General features: G+C 48.3%; 1 protein-coding gene across 1 annotated transcript in view; it reads right to left on the reverse strand.

The window, feature by feature from the left end:
• Nucleotides 1–14,830, reverse strand: part of PAPPA (pappalysin 1) — a 181,035-nt gene that overhangs the window by 14,397 nt on the left and 151,808 nt on the right. The window contains exons 18-21 of the mRNA XM_035564695.2: nt 14,101–14,248; nt 11,351–11,460; nt 4,402–4,473; nt 462–560 (exon numbers count right to left, since the gene is read on the reverse strand). Coding sequence (XP_035420588.1) covers nt 462–560; nt 4,402–4,473; nt 11,351–11,460; nt 14,101–14,248 — 429 coding nt within the window. The remainder of the gene's footprint in view (nt 1–461; nt 561–4,401; nt 4,474–11,350; nt 11,461–14,100; nt 14,249–14,830) is intronic.

Below are 14,830 nucleotides of genomic sequence, written 5' to 3' on the forward strand. Positions count from 1 at the left end.
TTTAGTCTCCTTTTTAAGCATTGAGGGTGGATAGCAGGTTGGGCAAATATACATACCCTTCTCAGTGTATCCCTGTGAAGGTCTCTTGAGCACTAGATGCAAAATGGATGACCAACAGCTTTCCTGATCATCATACTCCAGTGTTTTGGATGGAGACAGCCTTTGCCTATAGAGCAGCTAGGGTTTATTTACAACAGGAGTGAATGAATGCCTCTAACTACTTTAATTAAGGACATGTCTTGCACAGGTATAAGGCAGGTTCTGATGGGAAATGCACATGCATAACAAGAGAGAACTTCAGAACAAACCAACAAGAACTGAATGGCAATAGTGAGCTGGTGCCTGGACTGAAGGTTCTTCTGAGACATTGGATCCCCTATTCTAGCAAAAACAAAATTTCCCTGGGCACAAAGCAATACTCCCTGAGGAATTCCAGGGAAAACAGGAAGGGGCATCCTTACCTTTTTGGTCTTGACTGTTGAGGCACAGCAGTCCCCACCATCATAGTTGCAGAAGGCTCGGTTGTTGATGGAGTCACAGTAGTTGTCCCCCATGAAAGGCTGGAAAATGAAAAAGCAGAGAGAGAGACTGAGGACATGAACATGGATTAACAGTAACAGTTGCCAGAAGAAGATGAAGCCTTGAAGGAGCCATATAGTTTGTAACATTACTGAGTGCCTTGAAAAACAAGAGATAATTATTCCCCTCTCCCTTCAGAGCAGGCAGAAAAAAAGGACACTAGAGCCCTTGTTGGCTTTTCACATCCCACATAAGAAGATGCTTCAAGAATATTAATTTGACTAGGCCCATAGAACAGCATCAAGGCATCTAAAATTGTGTCACCTTTGATAATTTTAAGCTAACCTTCTGAAACTATGTGGGAAAAGAAGAAGGTTATGTATAGCAACAAAACTGGCTTGCTTTTAATAGTTGTACTTTCAACCACAGTTCTCCTAACTATGCAACAAGTGTCAGCAAGGAGGGTACAAAACATATCTCAAAGAGAAATGGAAGCGATCCGAGCTGGGCACAGGGACTACATGCCCTCATCCTCTACCTAGCACTTACTGTGTGTGACCTTGGCCATGATATGTAATGTCCCTCCACTCCAAGTTTAGAGCTGGGATAATGGCAATTATTCAGAGGGCCGCTGAGGAGAGATATTAAGTAAAATTCATAAATCACCTTGAAAAAGAAAATGTGGTCACTAGTCTGTGCAACGTGATCACCAGGCTACACACTGCACAGGCCCTGCATAATAATCATGATTTTGAAGAAAAGGTTTGAAGTCCGGATCTTCATTACCTGTTGGAGTCCTCAAGAGACTTCCTCGGAAGTCAAATCTGTGCCTGAAACTAAAAAACCACCATGCCATCTATGAGAAACCTAAGCAGCTCTGAAAGTTTGGAAAAATGGATGCTGAGCAGAGAGCACAGTCATATCTCTGTAACACTTCTTTCACTCACAGGCTCATGGGGCCATTCCCATTTTATTTGCTCTTTGGAAAATTCATTTGTTCTGCACTGAGAAAAACACACGAGGGACTTTCCTATAAGAAGTCATCTTCACAGAGCGGCTGGGGAGGCTTGTGGAGGGTTCCTGGGAGGATTTTGCAGCAATTGCAGTACCAGAGATTTCCTGATGATAGACACCTGAGGAACCAGCAGTGAGAGTTCGCCATGTTCTCCCCAGAAAGAGCCATGGCCATACTCATCTGTGTTGAAATGGACTCTGTGGAGTGGTGCAGATGCAAGCTTTTACTGCTGCTGTTTTGCAAGTTTAAGGATCTCTATCAGGGTATAGGAAGTCCAGGCAATAATGGCAATATTGTACCAGAGCAGGACTACCAGGAAGCAACCAACTAATTGAGTGTCACTTGTTTTGTTACAAGCAAATTCAACAAATGCCAACAAGGAAATCAGAATTACAGGGTGAGAGCCCTATCCCTGCAAACTGGCTTAACTCCACTGACTTCCACAGATTGACTCATTTATATAGACAAAGCCTTTAACTTGTAAAGGCCCTTCCAATTTAATTAATATACCATGAGTTACAAGGGAATGATTTATAAACAGATGGAGAGAGATTTTTTTGCCAACTTGGTCATATTCAAGAAGGTGAACTTTGCTCAACCTCCCAAGACATTTCAATAGGCTTCTCCATGTTTCCCTTGTATTGCCTGGCCATGCCTGCTTGTTGAGAAAAGTTTTACTTTAATTTTCCATGCTTATACCTGTAACCAACACCTATGAACACTGGAAAAGTACTGAGGAATTTATGGAAGAATCTGCCATTTGTTCACACTGGTACAGAGTAGGCAAGTCCATCCTTTGGAGGAAAACAATGGGACAAATAACATCTATTACAATTTGGTACCCAAATCCTCATTTGGGAGGCCCTGGAGGCCTGGCTGTCAAGGGTGAGGTCTGTAGTATCATGCATATCTCAGTGCTCCTACCTTTTTGGAGGAGCCTTGTTTTGTCCACTAACTATATAGGTAGCCCAGGGGCACTAGTTTTCCAATAAAACACCTAAGTTAGCTGCCTAGAAGTACGTGGCTGACTCATAAACCTCTATTCCTGCCACTAGGGAGCGACAAAAAATCACATTGCAGCAGTCTGGGTTACCACTTTGATTGCCAAGAGCAAAATAACACCCCGCTTGCAGCCTTCTGTTCAGGGAACCCTCCCTAATGCTAAGGAAATTAATACATTAGGGATTGTATCAGCTTACTAGCCCAGTATCATTGACCTACTGGCATATTATTCCCTGTTTCCATAATCATGAAAAAGCCTTGGTGAAGACAGCATTTCTTCTGAAATCTTAATGCCAGAGAACAAGCTCTGGCCCATTCTTGGATCCTGGAAGCATCATCCTCTAAAAATGATGCTAGAGGCCATTATCAATTGTCTAGGCAAAGCCTTCCAAGATGATAGATTGCAATGCAGTGACACTGCTGAATGAATGATGAAAAGAAGGAAGTGTCTATTGATGCAGAGGGATCTGGCAATTAACAATGATGGAAGGAAGGAAAATGCTGAGAAAAAGCATGTCAGTAATAATGGCTTCTGGTAAATTATTACATCATTGCAAAGTTTGCCTCAGTAACAACTACCCTTAAACAGCAGGAGAATGGATACCCAATGGTGCATCAGTACCTGAATGGCATTTCTTAATGGTCGCTGGATGTTATTTTAGCTCTCTTTGGAGAATAGGGGCGCCCAGCCAGCCTGCATGAATGTAATGCGTGAGATGGCTTATGACATTCAAAGCACTGACAGCAGAATGCTTTTCATTTAGGGAGCAACTAGACAGAAACTATTACATTGTTGGAGAGTTATTACCCTCTTGGGCCCACCATTTGTATGCGAAGGAAACCTGTCTTTCACTTCAAGACAAATCATGCCATACAGCAATGTGGTCTAGTGTTTTGTGTCAGATTTAGGAGTTCTGTGCCATGTTCCACCACTGTGGGCAAATAACTTCAGTGCGCTTGTAAAACTGGGTTACTGAGTGTGAGAGTGCAGTTGGTGCTGCATGAAGGCAGATCTGGGTTCAAGACACAGCTCTTCCAGACCATGTCCATGCAACCAATGCCCCTGCCCATGAGTTTTCCCACTTGGAAAACGGGTAAGACGCTTCCCAGCCTTACAGAGGTGCCCCAAGGATTGACTTCTTTAGGTGGGTGAAGCACTCAAGTCCTGGCATGATGAAAACCATGAGTGCCACAACCCAGAGAAAGGTGCTCCAGCCCCGCCTAACCACTGGCAACATCTTAAGACTTCTGACTTCACAAAGATTGCTGCCAACAGAAACATCATTGTCCAAAGTAATTGGTTATTGCATATAAGAAGTAAGACTGTAAAAATATATCATTGCTGAAAATGCAACTACATTTTTCGGATTTTTTTTTTCTTGTTCACATAGAGGCACTTGGTGGAAGGATGCACGATTTGCTCACTGTGTTGTCCACCAAGTGGCATCATTTTTTCCTCTGGCATTTTTAAAGTTTATCTCCACATCAAAGCCTGAAGTCTAGCTTGCCTTAGAAAGCATTGGTTCTTTAGTAAGATGTGGAAAACAAGTAAAAGCTTTTTGCAACTTCCCAGAAAGTCCCAAATCCTGGGAATTTCTGAAGGTCTACCGATTTTCTTAAGCCACTTGATCTTTCAGCTCCTGCAAGAGTCACCTCACCCAGTCATCAGTTCCAGGAAAATCACCAGTTTCAACACAGAGTGTCAGAACTAGTGCAGGAGATCTCAGTTTAATTGACAGGATGGTCAAGGCAAACGTCTCTCTGCCCCACTTGAAAAATATTTCCAGCCCACATGACTGCAGTGACTGCTACCATAACACTTAGAAGAGCTAGCAGGGACCATCTGAACTAACGCAAAAGCTCACCTCACAGCCTTTGACACAATGAATGAGGGAAGGGTGAGGGTACCACTTGAGTCCCGCCGTGCAGACAACGCTCTGGAGGAGAGAAGGAAAAAAAAATCAAGTTAAGACAAAGAAATCAGTGTACAGAAAGTCAGCGTGCTGGTTCCTATGGCTCTCCTGTACCTAACCAATGAAGTTCAGTTCCTAACACCTCTTGTGTTCTCAGGACCTGGCTCTCCTCCAGGTATTTACAAGAAGTGTTGGACTTGACATTTGCAATAACAGAACATTTGAGAGTAAAATAATATTTAAGGTTTTCCTAAAATGTCATGTCCAATATTTTACTTATGGTGGGGGAACAAGGCAGAGAAAGGCAAAGGCACAGGTCCACTGTCCAGCTCTTGGGTAGGGAGGAGTCATTTTAGGAATTCATTTAGGGATTTCTTTGGTGCTGCAAAGCATTGCTCTGTTTCACTACCCATATCTGTACTTCTTGAAGATGTAAACAGATAAAGGTGGACTTTCAGATACATTTTCGCACCATCCTTTAGATCTTAAATAGAAGCACATCCCACTACACACCTTCAAAATAACCCCCAGAAAGGACAGCATGATCTGTTACACTCTATGAGCTTTATAATAATTTCTGTACTGACTATGTTTATAGATTTTCTGTAAGAAAAAAGTTGGAGTGCCTGGTTTTGGAGAAAAATGAGATACCTGCCTACTCAAAGACACACCAAGGGCAGTCATTGTCTGCCTGCAGACATGGTAACTTAGATTTTAAGAGTGGATGAAAGGTTTGGCCAGTCAGTGGAGATGGACGTCCAATACCATGGACATCTAGGCGATGGGACTCCCATCCCTTCATCATGACAATGTTCCTTTTTGGGTTATCTTCCGCGGACGAAACACTACAATGGGCAAGATGAAAATGCGGGTACTCGTCAAAGGGCAGGGGCTGGGGTTGGATGGAGGCATGGGGAAGGAAGGAATTAACATTTGGAAGACCTGACGCAAAAGCCATCCCTTCCCCTGTTTATTTGAGGTCTAATTTAATCCATCTGCAGGGGAACCTCAGCGTGTTTTCACAGTTTCTGTCATTTGAGGCTTACCTGGCGTGTGCTAGCAAAAGGACTTTTATACTATCTGACTGGGGTTGTTTATCTTTCCGATGCTCTCGGATTTTCCACTATTAGTCAAGCCCAGCTTGCCCCACCTGCCTCACAACAGGGCCTGTCTGTGTGAGTGCAGAAGCAGCCGGGCAAGGGGGGATGCTGCTTGTCCCCTAGGAGGGAGGCTGCAAGGTGCGGGGGCCCCGTGGTGCTCCCCCAGCGCGCTCCTGACAGACAGCTGGAGATTTCCAGGCTGTTGCCTGCCACAAATGGTGAGATTCCCGCGCCCCCACCCCCCTTCTGTTTATTGCACTTCAGAGGGAAAAGAAAGGAAACTTTTCTAGGTTTCAAAATAAACAAGGCCAGTCAACAGATTGGGAGGGGGGAGAGGAAAGGAAGCAGTTCAGGAGCCTTTGAACTGAAGTCTTAAACCAAAGTAGAAAAACTCAGGCATTTGCCTCCCGTATGTGAGGCCAGCCAATAAGGAGGAAAAGTGCACTTCCAACGGGCATCTCACATTCCCCTGGTAAGAAGCATCAATATCTAGAAAACCTCTTGAACCACGTGGATGTTTATGAGCATTTGGAGCTAACAAAAGGAGTCAAATAGCTCCGAAACAGGCTCTTATGAAAGGAGGTTTCCAAGTGAGCTCAATCCCTCAGAGAAGATGCACTATTTCCCTGACCCTCCCAGCATCAAAAACCCAGCAGCTACTGCATTTTGTCCTTCCCCTCCTTAGAGGAGCAGAAGGAAGGTGACGCCTCTGCTAGGACAGTGCTCTCCTCGGAGCACAGATCTCTGCTCTGCCTCGAGGTCATCTTAAGTCCCAGTGGCTAAAACAGCCTTTGGCTGGACGGCTTCCAGTGAAAGGGCGTGCAGCCCCAGGCTACAGTGTAGGACAGCCAGTTGACCTTGCATGAGATTAATCACTGGGTCAGTGGGACACTCACACAGCTCCTGGGAAAGGTTTCAGGTCCCAGCTGATAACCAGAGCATTTCACCACAATCACCACTCATCTCTTCCCCTCTCTGTGAGAGTCAGTGTCTGCCAAAAGGGTTCAACTGGACAGACCTGCGCGGGAATGTGGCCCAATGGCTTAGTCCCAGTTAGTTCGCCTTCTCCTCGGATGATTCTTCCCTAGCAGAGACTATTAGAGCTACTCCAGCTAGGTTCAATCCTGCTAAATTTCACGGAGCTGGAAGCAGAGTATGCTGGGGAATGGGCCTTGATCACAGTCCCCGCTCCCCTTGCTGAGTTTCCAAACCTGAATTCACAGCACAAGGCCTGTTTGTACCCTCAGGCTGCTGCTGTGCTGTGTGTGGTGTGGCAGGGCAGGAAAGGGGGAGTGGGTAGAGGGCTGGAAAATTGAGAAATTGGGGAGGATTCAGGTTGCTGGGCATCACTTCTGCCTCTTGCAGTGCTAACAGACACAAAGGTGCAGGAGGGTGCTACGTTGAGCAATGAGATGAGAGATAAATCAATGAATAAAAAGCAAAGAGGGGTATAGGCAGCACTGAGCCAGGAGCCTGTTAACATGACCAGGATCCAATGGCGTCAGCACGCACAGAAGAGAAGGCCACCAAAAGGTGCAAAAAGAGGATGGCAGGGCCACCTCTGACATGTGCTGGGGGAAGCCCTTGGGGCCTCTCCCTCCGCGACAGCACGTGAGCCCCATCCCTCCACACACGGCCAGGCCTCTGCAGCGACATGTGCAGGCCTCATGGCCCCCGGCTGCCCTCACACATCGGCTTCTGCAGCACAGCTGCCCTCCTGCTCGGCCGTGGTGCCTTGCCTGTGCTCCTGTCCCCATCCCATAAACGCCATTCAGCTCCAGCTGCAGTTTGGTGTCTGTGACTCCATCTGCTGCGAAGGGAGAGGAAGCTGGGATGCTCCCACAGTAGGTAACAAAGAGCCAAGAAAGCAAATCAAGCTGTCATTTTCTCCTTGTGAGGGAAGACCTAGTGCCTCCGGTCATGGCGCTTCCCTCTCCATTGTGGGACTGACACAATGATGTCAACCATTTGCGGGCTGTGGAGGGGATTAGGTTTCCCCAGGAGAGGCCTTGGAGAGCTCTCCTCCACCTTAGATGGGCCATGTGTCCCCCGGGGCTGGAGCATGGGGACTGGCATCCACTGGCCTCGGCTAACTCTCTCCTCAGGCACTAAATGAACGCGGCAATTAACCATGAGCTGAATGTCGGGGCAGTGAGAGGACCAGACGCTGCTGACAAGGGAGGGGAGACGTGGATCTTGGTGGCTGTGGCCTCCTGTAGCTCCACACAGGACAGGAGCCCCTGTGTTCCTGAGCACTCGGTCCCCACACTGCCATAAATCACCTCGCCGTGCCGTGACTCAGTTTCTCTGCCTGCAAAATGAGCCCAAAACTCGCAGGAAGAGTTGAGGGGAAGAAAGGAGAAAAGCTGCAAAACCTAAAGGAAGAGGGACAGATTCTGGTTGCTCACGGTATTTAAGGAGAATTCCCCTTGATGTCTTCAGGATATCCAAAATCCCAGGACTTGCAGTGTTTGGGTGCAAGGCATAGGGGAAAACATCACCAGCAGTGGGGCAGCATCCCCTGTCAGCCCCGCTGGTAGGCACAGCCAGGGCACGCAGACCCTTTTGAGGCTACCCAGGCATGCACGTGCTTGCAAAGCATTTGACACAAAGGCAAGGACCCAAACTCAGACAACCTAGGAAATTAGGTGTCGGCAGTCACTGGGAAAGAGCTGTCAAGCTGTCCTTCTGAGCCATTTCACTTTTTTCTCTCCACTGCCTTATAGTCAGTCTTGGCAGCTCTATCTATAGGTGTCTTCAGCAGCTCACTGCCCCTTGCACGCATGCGGAAAATGGGAAATCATGGGCAGAGCAATGATTGCTCCGAACACGGCCTACCACAGCACAACAGACACACAAAAGATTTCAGGTGGCTTTTTGTTCCTGCTGAACATGTTGATCTGGAAGACACTGCAAATTTGCCCTGATTTCAGCAATCTGTTTCAGACCAAGCAAAGCAACTCAGCCTCAACCAATTCTGAAAAAACACATTAATATTATGACACTTTTCTAAACAAAGTATCTGCTGTTGTTGTTGTTCCTTTGAGAGGACACTTAATTTCTAAGTTTATTTCATTTATTAAACAAAAAGATTAAAAATGCTTGGAAATTAAATATGAAGTTATGTTCAAACCAACATGGTTTTTCTCCAATTTTTTGGTTCACCAAAAATCACAGCAACAAAAAAATCACTTTGGTTAGCAGAAAACATTTTTTTTTTAATTTGACAGAACTTCCAGCGAACCGAAAAATCAAGTGATTTGCACAACTCTGCTCTAAACAACTCCCAGAGGAGGGATGGTTCCCTCTTCCCACTTTGCTTCCACAACAGCTGCTGCTTGAGCAGTCACACACAAATATATTTTTTTCTTGCCGGCTCTCCCTGTTTCATCTGTGCCTGTCCTCTCAAATATAGGCCCCACAGATAGGTTCTGCCTTTATCTACTGCTCATATTGCACTGATTTGTACATTATTTGTGCCTGAAATTAAGTAACTAAAAGTGTTTCCTTTGTATTATTCAAGTACTTCAAGATCAACAAAGATTGCATGTAAATGCAACCAGCTGGTCGCTTTGCTCATATGGCACAACAGCGAGCTGTCAGTGAACGTAAATAGAGACACTTATTATTAATGATACACAGCATATTGCCATGGGGACCTTCCCCTAAGGCATCCCAGTCCCCATCTCCCCAGGGTCTCCACTGGCAGCAGCTTTTCCCCCAGCGTGGGCTCCCTGCGAGGCACGGCTCCCCGTGGGTGACATCCTCTTATCTGGAGAGCGGAACGTGACGGATGTCTTACAGCTTCCAAAAAAATCCCCTCCGGCATGTCTTAGCATCGCCCCACCAGCCGCCTGCCCTGCAGGTCTGCCTTTTAGCCTGGTGCGTGCACAGCCGCTGCTTGACAAGCAGAAAACCCTACACAACCCAGCCGGGCCCTGTCCCGGAGGACACAGCTCTGGGTACCAAGGAGACAGAGAACAGAGCCATTCTCTGCGGGCCCCAAAAGGCTCTCCTCCATCTCCAAGTGCAAGTTTTCTGGCCCAAATCTCACCTACAAAGCATTTGTGGGTCAAACTTGTATCTACTCATAGCCTAAAGCTCCTGCAAGGTCCTCACCATCAGGGCAAACAAGGTCTTATTTACCACTGTACTCTTGGAAACTGATTTTGCCTCCATCCCTCACTCCCCTCATCTCCCCCTTTACTACTCTGTGTTTTCCCTGCTGCCTAATGAGCCCTCCAGAGACCTGCAGGTATAAAACTCGTTACAGCTCCCTCTGCACGCCCGCATCAATAAACGAAGGAGCACAGCAGAGAACTGGAGGGAAGCTGTCACTTTATTTCACCATGAATTACAAAACCACTTAAAAGTCTAGCACTCGGGAAAGGGCCAGTGAGAAATCGCCCCTAATGCAGAGATAGGGGTTTTCTTTATGTTTCATGCCAGAAACTTGGCAAAGCCCAGGCTTAGGCAGTAATATAATCTCAGCGTCTGGAGTGAGTGGGAAGCTGGGACGGACACTGTGAGCTTGTCGTATTCTCTGGACTTATGTTCCTCATCCCTTTCCAGGATTTAGTCTATTGCTCCGTATGGCCCCGCATGAAATAGGGAAATATAAAGTGGTGGAGATTTTCAGAGCATCTCACTACCCACAGCCAAGGCCGGACTGAAAAAATCCCAAGCCCTGGGTACACATTTAGGCATGTGGAGAAGCAAATAGATTGCCAAAGCTGCTCCGTATATACTGGGGCTGTGCTGGCTGCCTGCTCTCTTACTAAATCTAGCTCGAGTGTGCAAAGCACAGGCTGCAGCAAAGCTAGGGCCAACTACATAAAGGCAGACGGTGTTTGCTCAAGCACTACCAGCAACCTGCACTCTGGTGGCATGTGATGGATGGGCCAGCACCTTCTGATATGCACCTGAGCACACCCAGGTAGGTGCCTACACCTGCAGAACCCCTGCATGTGCACAAGCGCCTGTTTGCAGGCATTTCAGATCAGGAGGGCATGTTTATGTAGACGCATGAGGGTTTTCAGAAAGCGGTGGGTGTCTCCCACTGGTATCCCAGTGGAGACAGGAAACAAGCAGCTATTTGCTGCCAGTAGCATGCGTGTGCGCGGCTGAGTGTGTGTGCAAGGTATTGTGTGTGGGCCTGAGTGTCCCCACAGGGGCAGATGGCACTGCCGTGTGCTGGAGGGCGCACGGGACAGCACGTCGCAAGCTGCCTGTGCCTTTGCAGGTCAGGAGGAAGAAGTGGTGACCTCTGGAAGGGGCTGTGCTGAGCAGGCAGCTCTTGCATGCAGGCAAATGGGCGGGGGGAGGACCCAGCCAGCTCTGCTGCTTCAGGAAACAAAATATCCTCTGTATCAGCTTCTTTTGTCATCTTAAAGCAGCGTCAAAAAATCCAGCCCTGCCACCTGACCTGTACTAAAGAGGAGGAAGAGAATAGGATCTGGCCGGTGCCTGTTCTCTCATTTTCCACCACATTTTCCTGTGTAATGAATCACATTCCCACATCAGACCCTTGGAGGTGCTAGGTGGATCTGAGCACAGTGAACTGGGGCCTCTACCTTGAACAGATTTTCACTGGGAAAGCACAGAAAGAAAACAACTTGGAGAAAAAGGCACCACATTGCTAGAACAGCACACAAAGACACAACAAAAAACAGGAGTTCTTTTCTAAAGGGCAGAAGAGCTTTCCCCATAAACTCTCCTCACTGGATGAACCAAAGGTAACACTGCTCACTGCATGCAAACACACAGCAAGGGATTAGTTAGTAAAATTGTCAGGCACTGACCTTCACTCTTTGAGGGTTCATCCAGTGTTGGATGTCTTGCACAGTCTCGTTCACACGCAGGAGGATGGGCTCATGACTGTGATCCAGACACGAGGTGGTACACTCCGCGCCTGCACACAAAATAGAGAGGATAAAGGTACAGCACCAAGCAAGCAGCTTCTTACCCTCTCAGCATTCTTCCAGCTGAGGGACAGGATTAGGGCTCATTTTTCCTAAATTGCAATTAGCAGTCAACCATAACTATCACATATCTTCGAGCCACACATGAAATGCTGAGTACAACCCTGCCTCTCAGCAGGAGACTGGGGGGGTGGGCAGATATTCCAGGGTCTTTTTATATGAGTTGCATATCTAGGTATTTCTCTGGCTATTAACTCCAGGAGGGGGGTCAGGTTTTGTTCTTTCAGCTCACCAAGAAAATGTGGAAGTTTTTCCATTTCGACTGCTCTTTCAAGCAACGGGACTGATTAAGCTAAGGCTGCCAAACTCATCTCACCTATGACATGACATAATCCTCCCGCTTGATCTAGCAAATTTACAGACCTTTAATAATAATCTTTCAGGTAGTGGCCAAGCCTAATGATACTGCAGGCGAGCTATCACCTAAGTCCCATAGTTGATAAGAAGTACGCAGAGAGGTAATGATGGCTTTGTTCACACATAAACCTGGTTTTTCTCTGATTAACTGTCATGCCCGGTGGGAATCGTGTCCTTTCTTTATTAAAACATGCTGCGATACTCTGCGGCAATATCCCAGAGCCCTGTGGTGACACAACCGTAAGCCCTAGTGTGTTGGACCATTACCATTTCCCCCCTGGAAAATCACTCTTGAATGGCACAGCTGCTGCAAACATGTCATTAGGATTTCTGCACTCCAATCAGCGCTTGGGGAGGAATTAATCTCTGTGCTGGTTTGGAGAGCTGAACCTTTGGCTCAACACACACCTCAGCCTGGAAGGGCAGATTAGGTGTCTGAGAAATTACCGAAGGTGTGTGGGATTCACAGTGACCACGACTGGATGCTATTATTTTCCGCACCTGCTTCTGCCTTCTCGTGTCCTCCCACGTGGAGGAGTCAGTGGGAGCAAAGCAGACCCTGCTTGGCCAGGGAGGCTCGGGGAGTGCCTGGTCTTTGTTTTGCTTCTCTAGTGCATGCGGTAGTGGCTCCACGGACCCCCTGGACAAGTGCCTGAAGACCTACTGCGAGCGAGTGGAAGGAGCACGCCTTCTCGGAAGGCCATCGATCAGGCTCCCGAAAACACCAAGAAGAGAAGAAAACCCCAACAACCTGATCCCGAAAGGTGGTGCTGGGTGAGCCTAACAAAGTGTGTGGTATGTCTCCATCTGCTGAGGATAAGAGCCAACGGCCGCTGTGCCCTCTGCGAGCTGTTCCTCATGCTCTGCAGGAGGATCCAGCCCATGATCCCACCGCCTCCAGGACAGCTGTGTGGTCTTGTCCCAGGATCAGATCCACCAGACCCTGCATCTGGGCACGGGACCTCCAGCCAAGCTGGTAGGGCTGGGAGAGGATGGAGGGAAGGCAGGAGCCCACTGCCCAGGCAGCTGCAGGCCCTCCTGCTCCCAGCCCCAGGGCTCCCCTCTCCAGGCCAGAAATCTGAATTTCTCCCCTTGTAAAGCCCTGCCCAGCTCAGGCAGGTAACCTCATCTCAAGGGTAAAACGCCTTGCCACATTAAGAGTCGCCGCAGCCTGCTTGCTGCTCGCTCTCCCGCGCTCTGCCGCACTATTTACACTTACAGCGAGGAGCGGGTCGGAATTGTTTTGATATATGATCTGTAATTGGCATCGTTACAGAGCGGTGATCTCATCCAGGTTGTGTTCTCCTCCCCAGGGAGGGAACACAAGGCGGCTCGTGGTCCCTCGCATGGCTGCGATATAATGAGGGAGCCGCAAAACGAGGAAATTTCTCCAAGTTCAAAGGGGCAGACGGGGGTGGGGGGGCCTGGTGGCGGGCTGCAGGAAGGGGTCTGGTGGGGCTACAGCCTGTGCAGCTCCCATTGCAACCCATGCAGCAGGGATACTTTAAAAATGGGGGCTGAAAATACAATTTTGTGTATTTGCAGTATGGAAAGTATGTCTGGGTGACACAAAGGGAAGCTGAGCTCAGAAAGCACCCCAAAGCTCAACACTCCCTGCAAAGTGACCAGACACCCCAGGTGGAAGGGCAAAACATCCTTAAACAAGCTCCTAAACAACTGTCATACCAAAGGGGATGCTCAGCTGGTCTTACATTCTTTCTGGAGTGATGTGGATGATCCTGCTGCTGTGCTTCCCTGCCAGCGTCCTGCCTTTTGGCATCCGAGGTGTGCGTGTGTATGCGGGATTGAAGGAGGGGGACATTACAAAATTGTAAGAGCAAGCTGAGGTGCAAGATCTCCCCTTATTTTAGGGCTGGATGTATCTTTGGTGCAGTCTGGCTTGCTGGCTGCCCCTTAAAACCAGCTGGCTGAGAAGGGACATGATGAAACTAGAAATGCCAGAAGGAGCAGGCAGTCAGCAAGTTATGTGCCTCCTAGACTCTAGAGCATCATCCTTCCTAAAAGCAGTTCCCTATAAATCTACCCATAGCAGCCTCTCACTCAAGTAAAGGGATCCATAGGAGAAGGTGACTTTGAGGACTGCAGACTCCTTCCTTCCTCCCTCTCAATCTCATCCTCTTCCTCATTCCCTTCACTGCTCCCTGCCGAGCTGCCTCCCCCGTGGCAGGTGGCCAGGGCTGTTGCTCACAGACCTATGCCGTAGCCGCTGGAGCACTGCAGCTTCAGGTGGCTGTTGAGCTGCGTGGGCAGGGCGCACTGGCCCTGCATTTCCCTGCAGAGATGAAAGGAGCCGCTCCAGGTGCCATCCTTCCGGCAATGAATCACGTTGCTTCCACGGCCCTGGGAACGAGAGAAGGAGATAGCGAGGATGGTCACAAAAACAAGAGCAAGGACACCAAACAGGCTGAGAAGGGAAAATCGGGCAGAGCCGAAGTGGGAGCCAAGTTCTGGAGCTGGGACAGGCCCCGGTTGGGACTGCCAGCCCTGGTGGGCAAGGAGGGGTTTTCTTCTAAGTAATAAATAAAAGGAAGCCTGTGCCACATGCACACACATTCCTCTTCTGTGCAATGTGATGTCTGTACAAGGCCCTTGCATGGTCTCTACCTTAAAAAGGACACACACTAGCTGCAGTAAAGGTGCATTCACCCTATTTGCCCTCTTTCTTCTTGTTGAGAGGTCTGTGTTGACTGCAGACAACCCTTTCCCTCTTCCATTTTGTAACTAGTTGCATCATCTTTGTCTCAGAAAAGAAAGAATCCCCGATGGCCAGCTGAAGGAGGAAGGGAAGCGGGACATGAGCAGGGATGCTCAGCAGGGCAGAACATGCTCTTTAGAGCTTGGCTGCCTTGAATGACAGCAAATGAAGAGGCTGAGGCAGATATGCACAGAGGCAGGTGGAAAGGAGAAAAAAAATCCTCTGGT

Source organism: Cygnus atratus, chromosome 19, assembly GCF_013377495.2.
Source record: "Cygnus atratus isolate AKBS03 ecotype Queensland, Australia chromosome 19, CAtr_DNAZoo_HiC_assembly, whole genome shotgun sequence".
NCBI classification, from domain to species: Eukaryota; Metazoa; Chordata; class Aves; order Anseriformes; family Anatidae; genus Cygnus; species Cygnus atratus.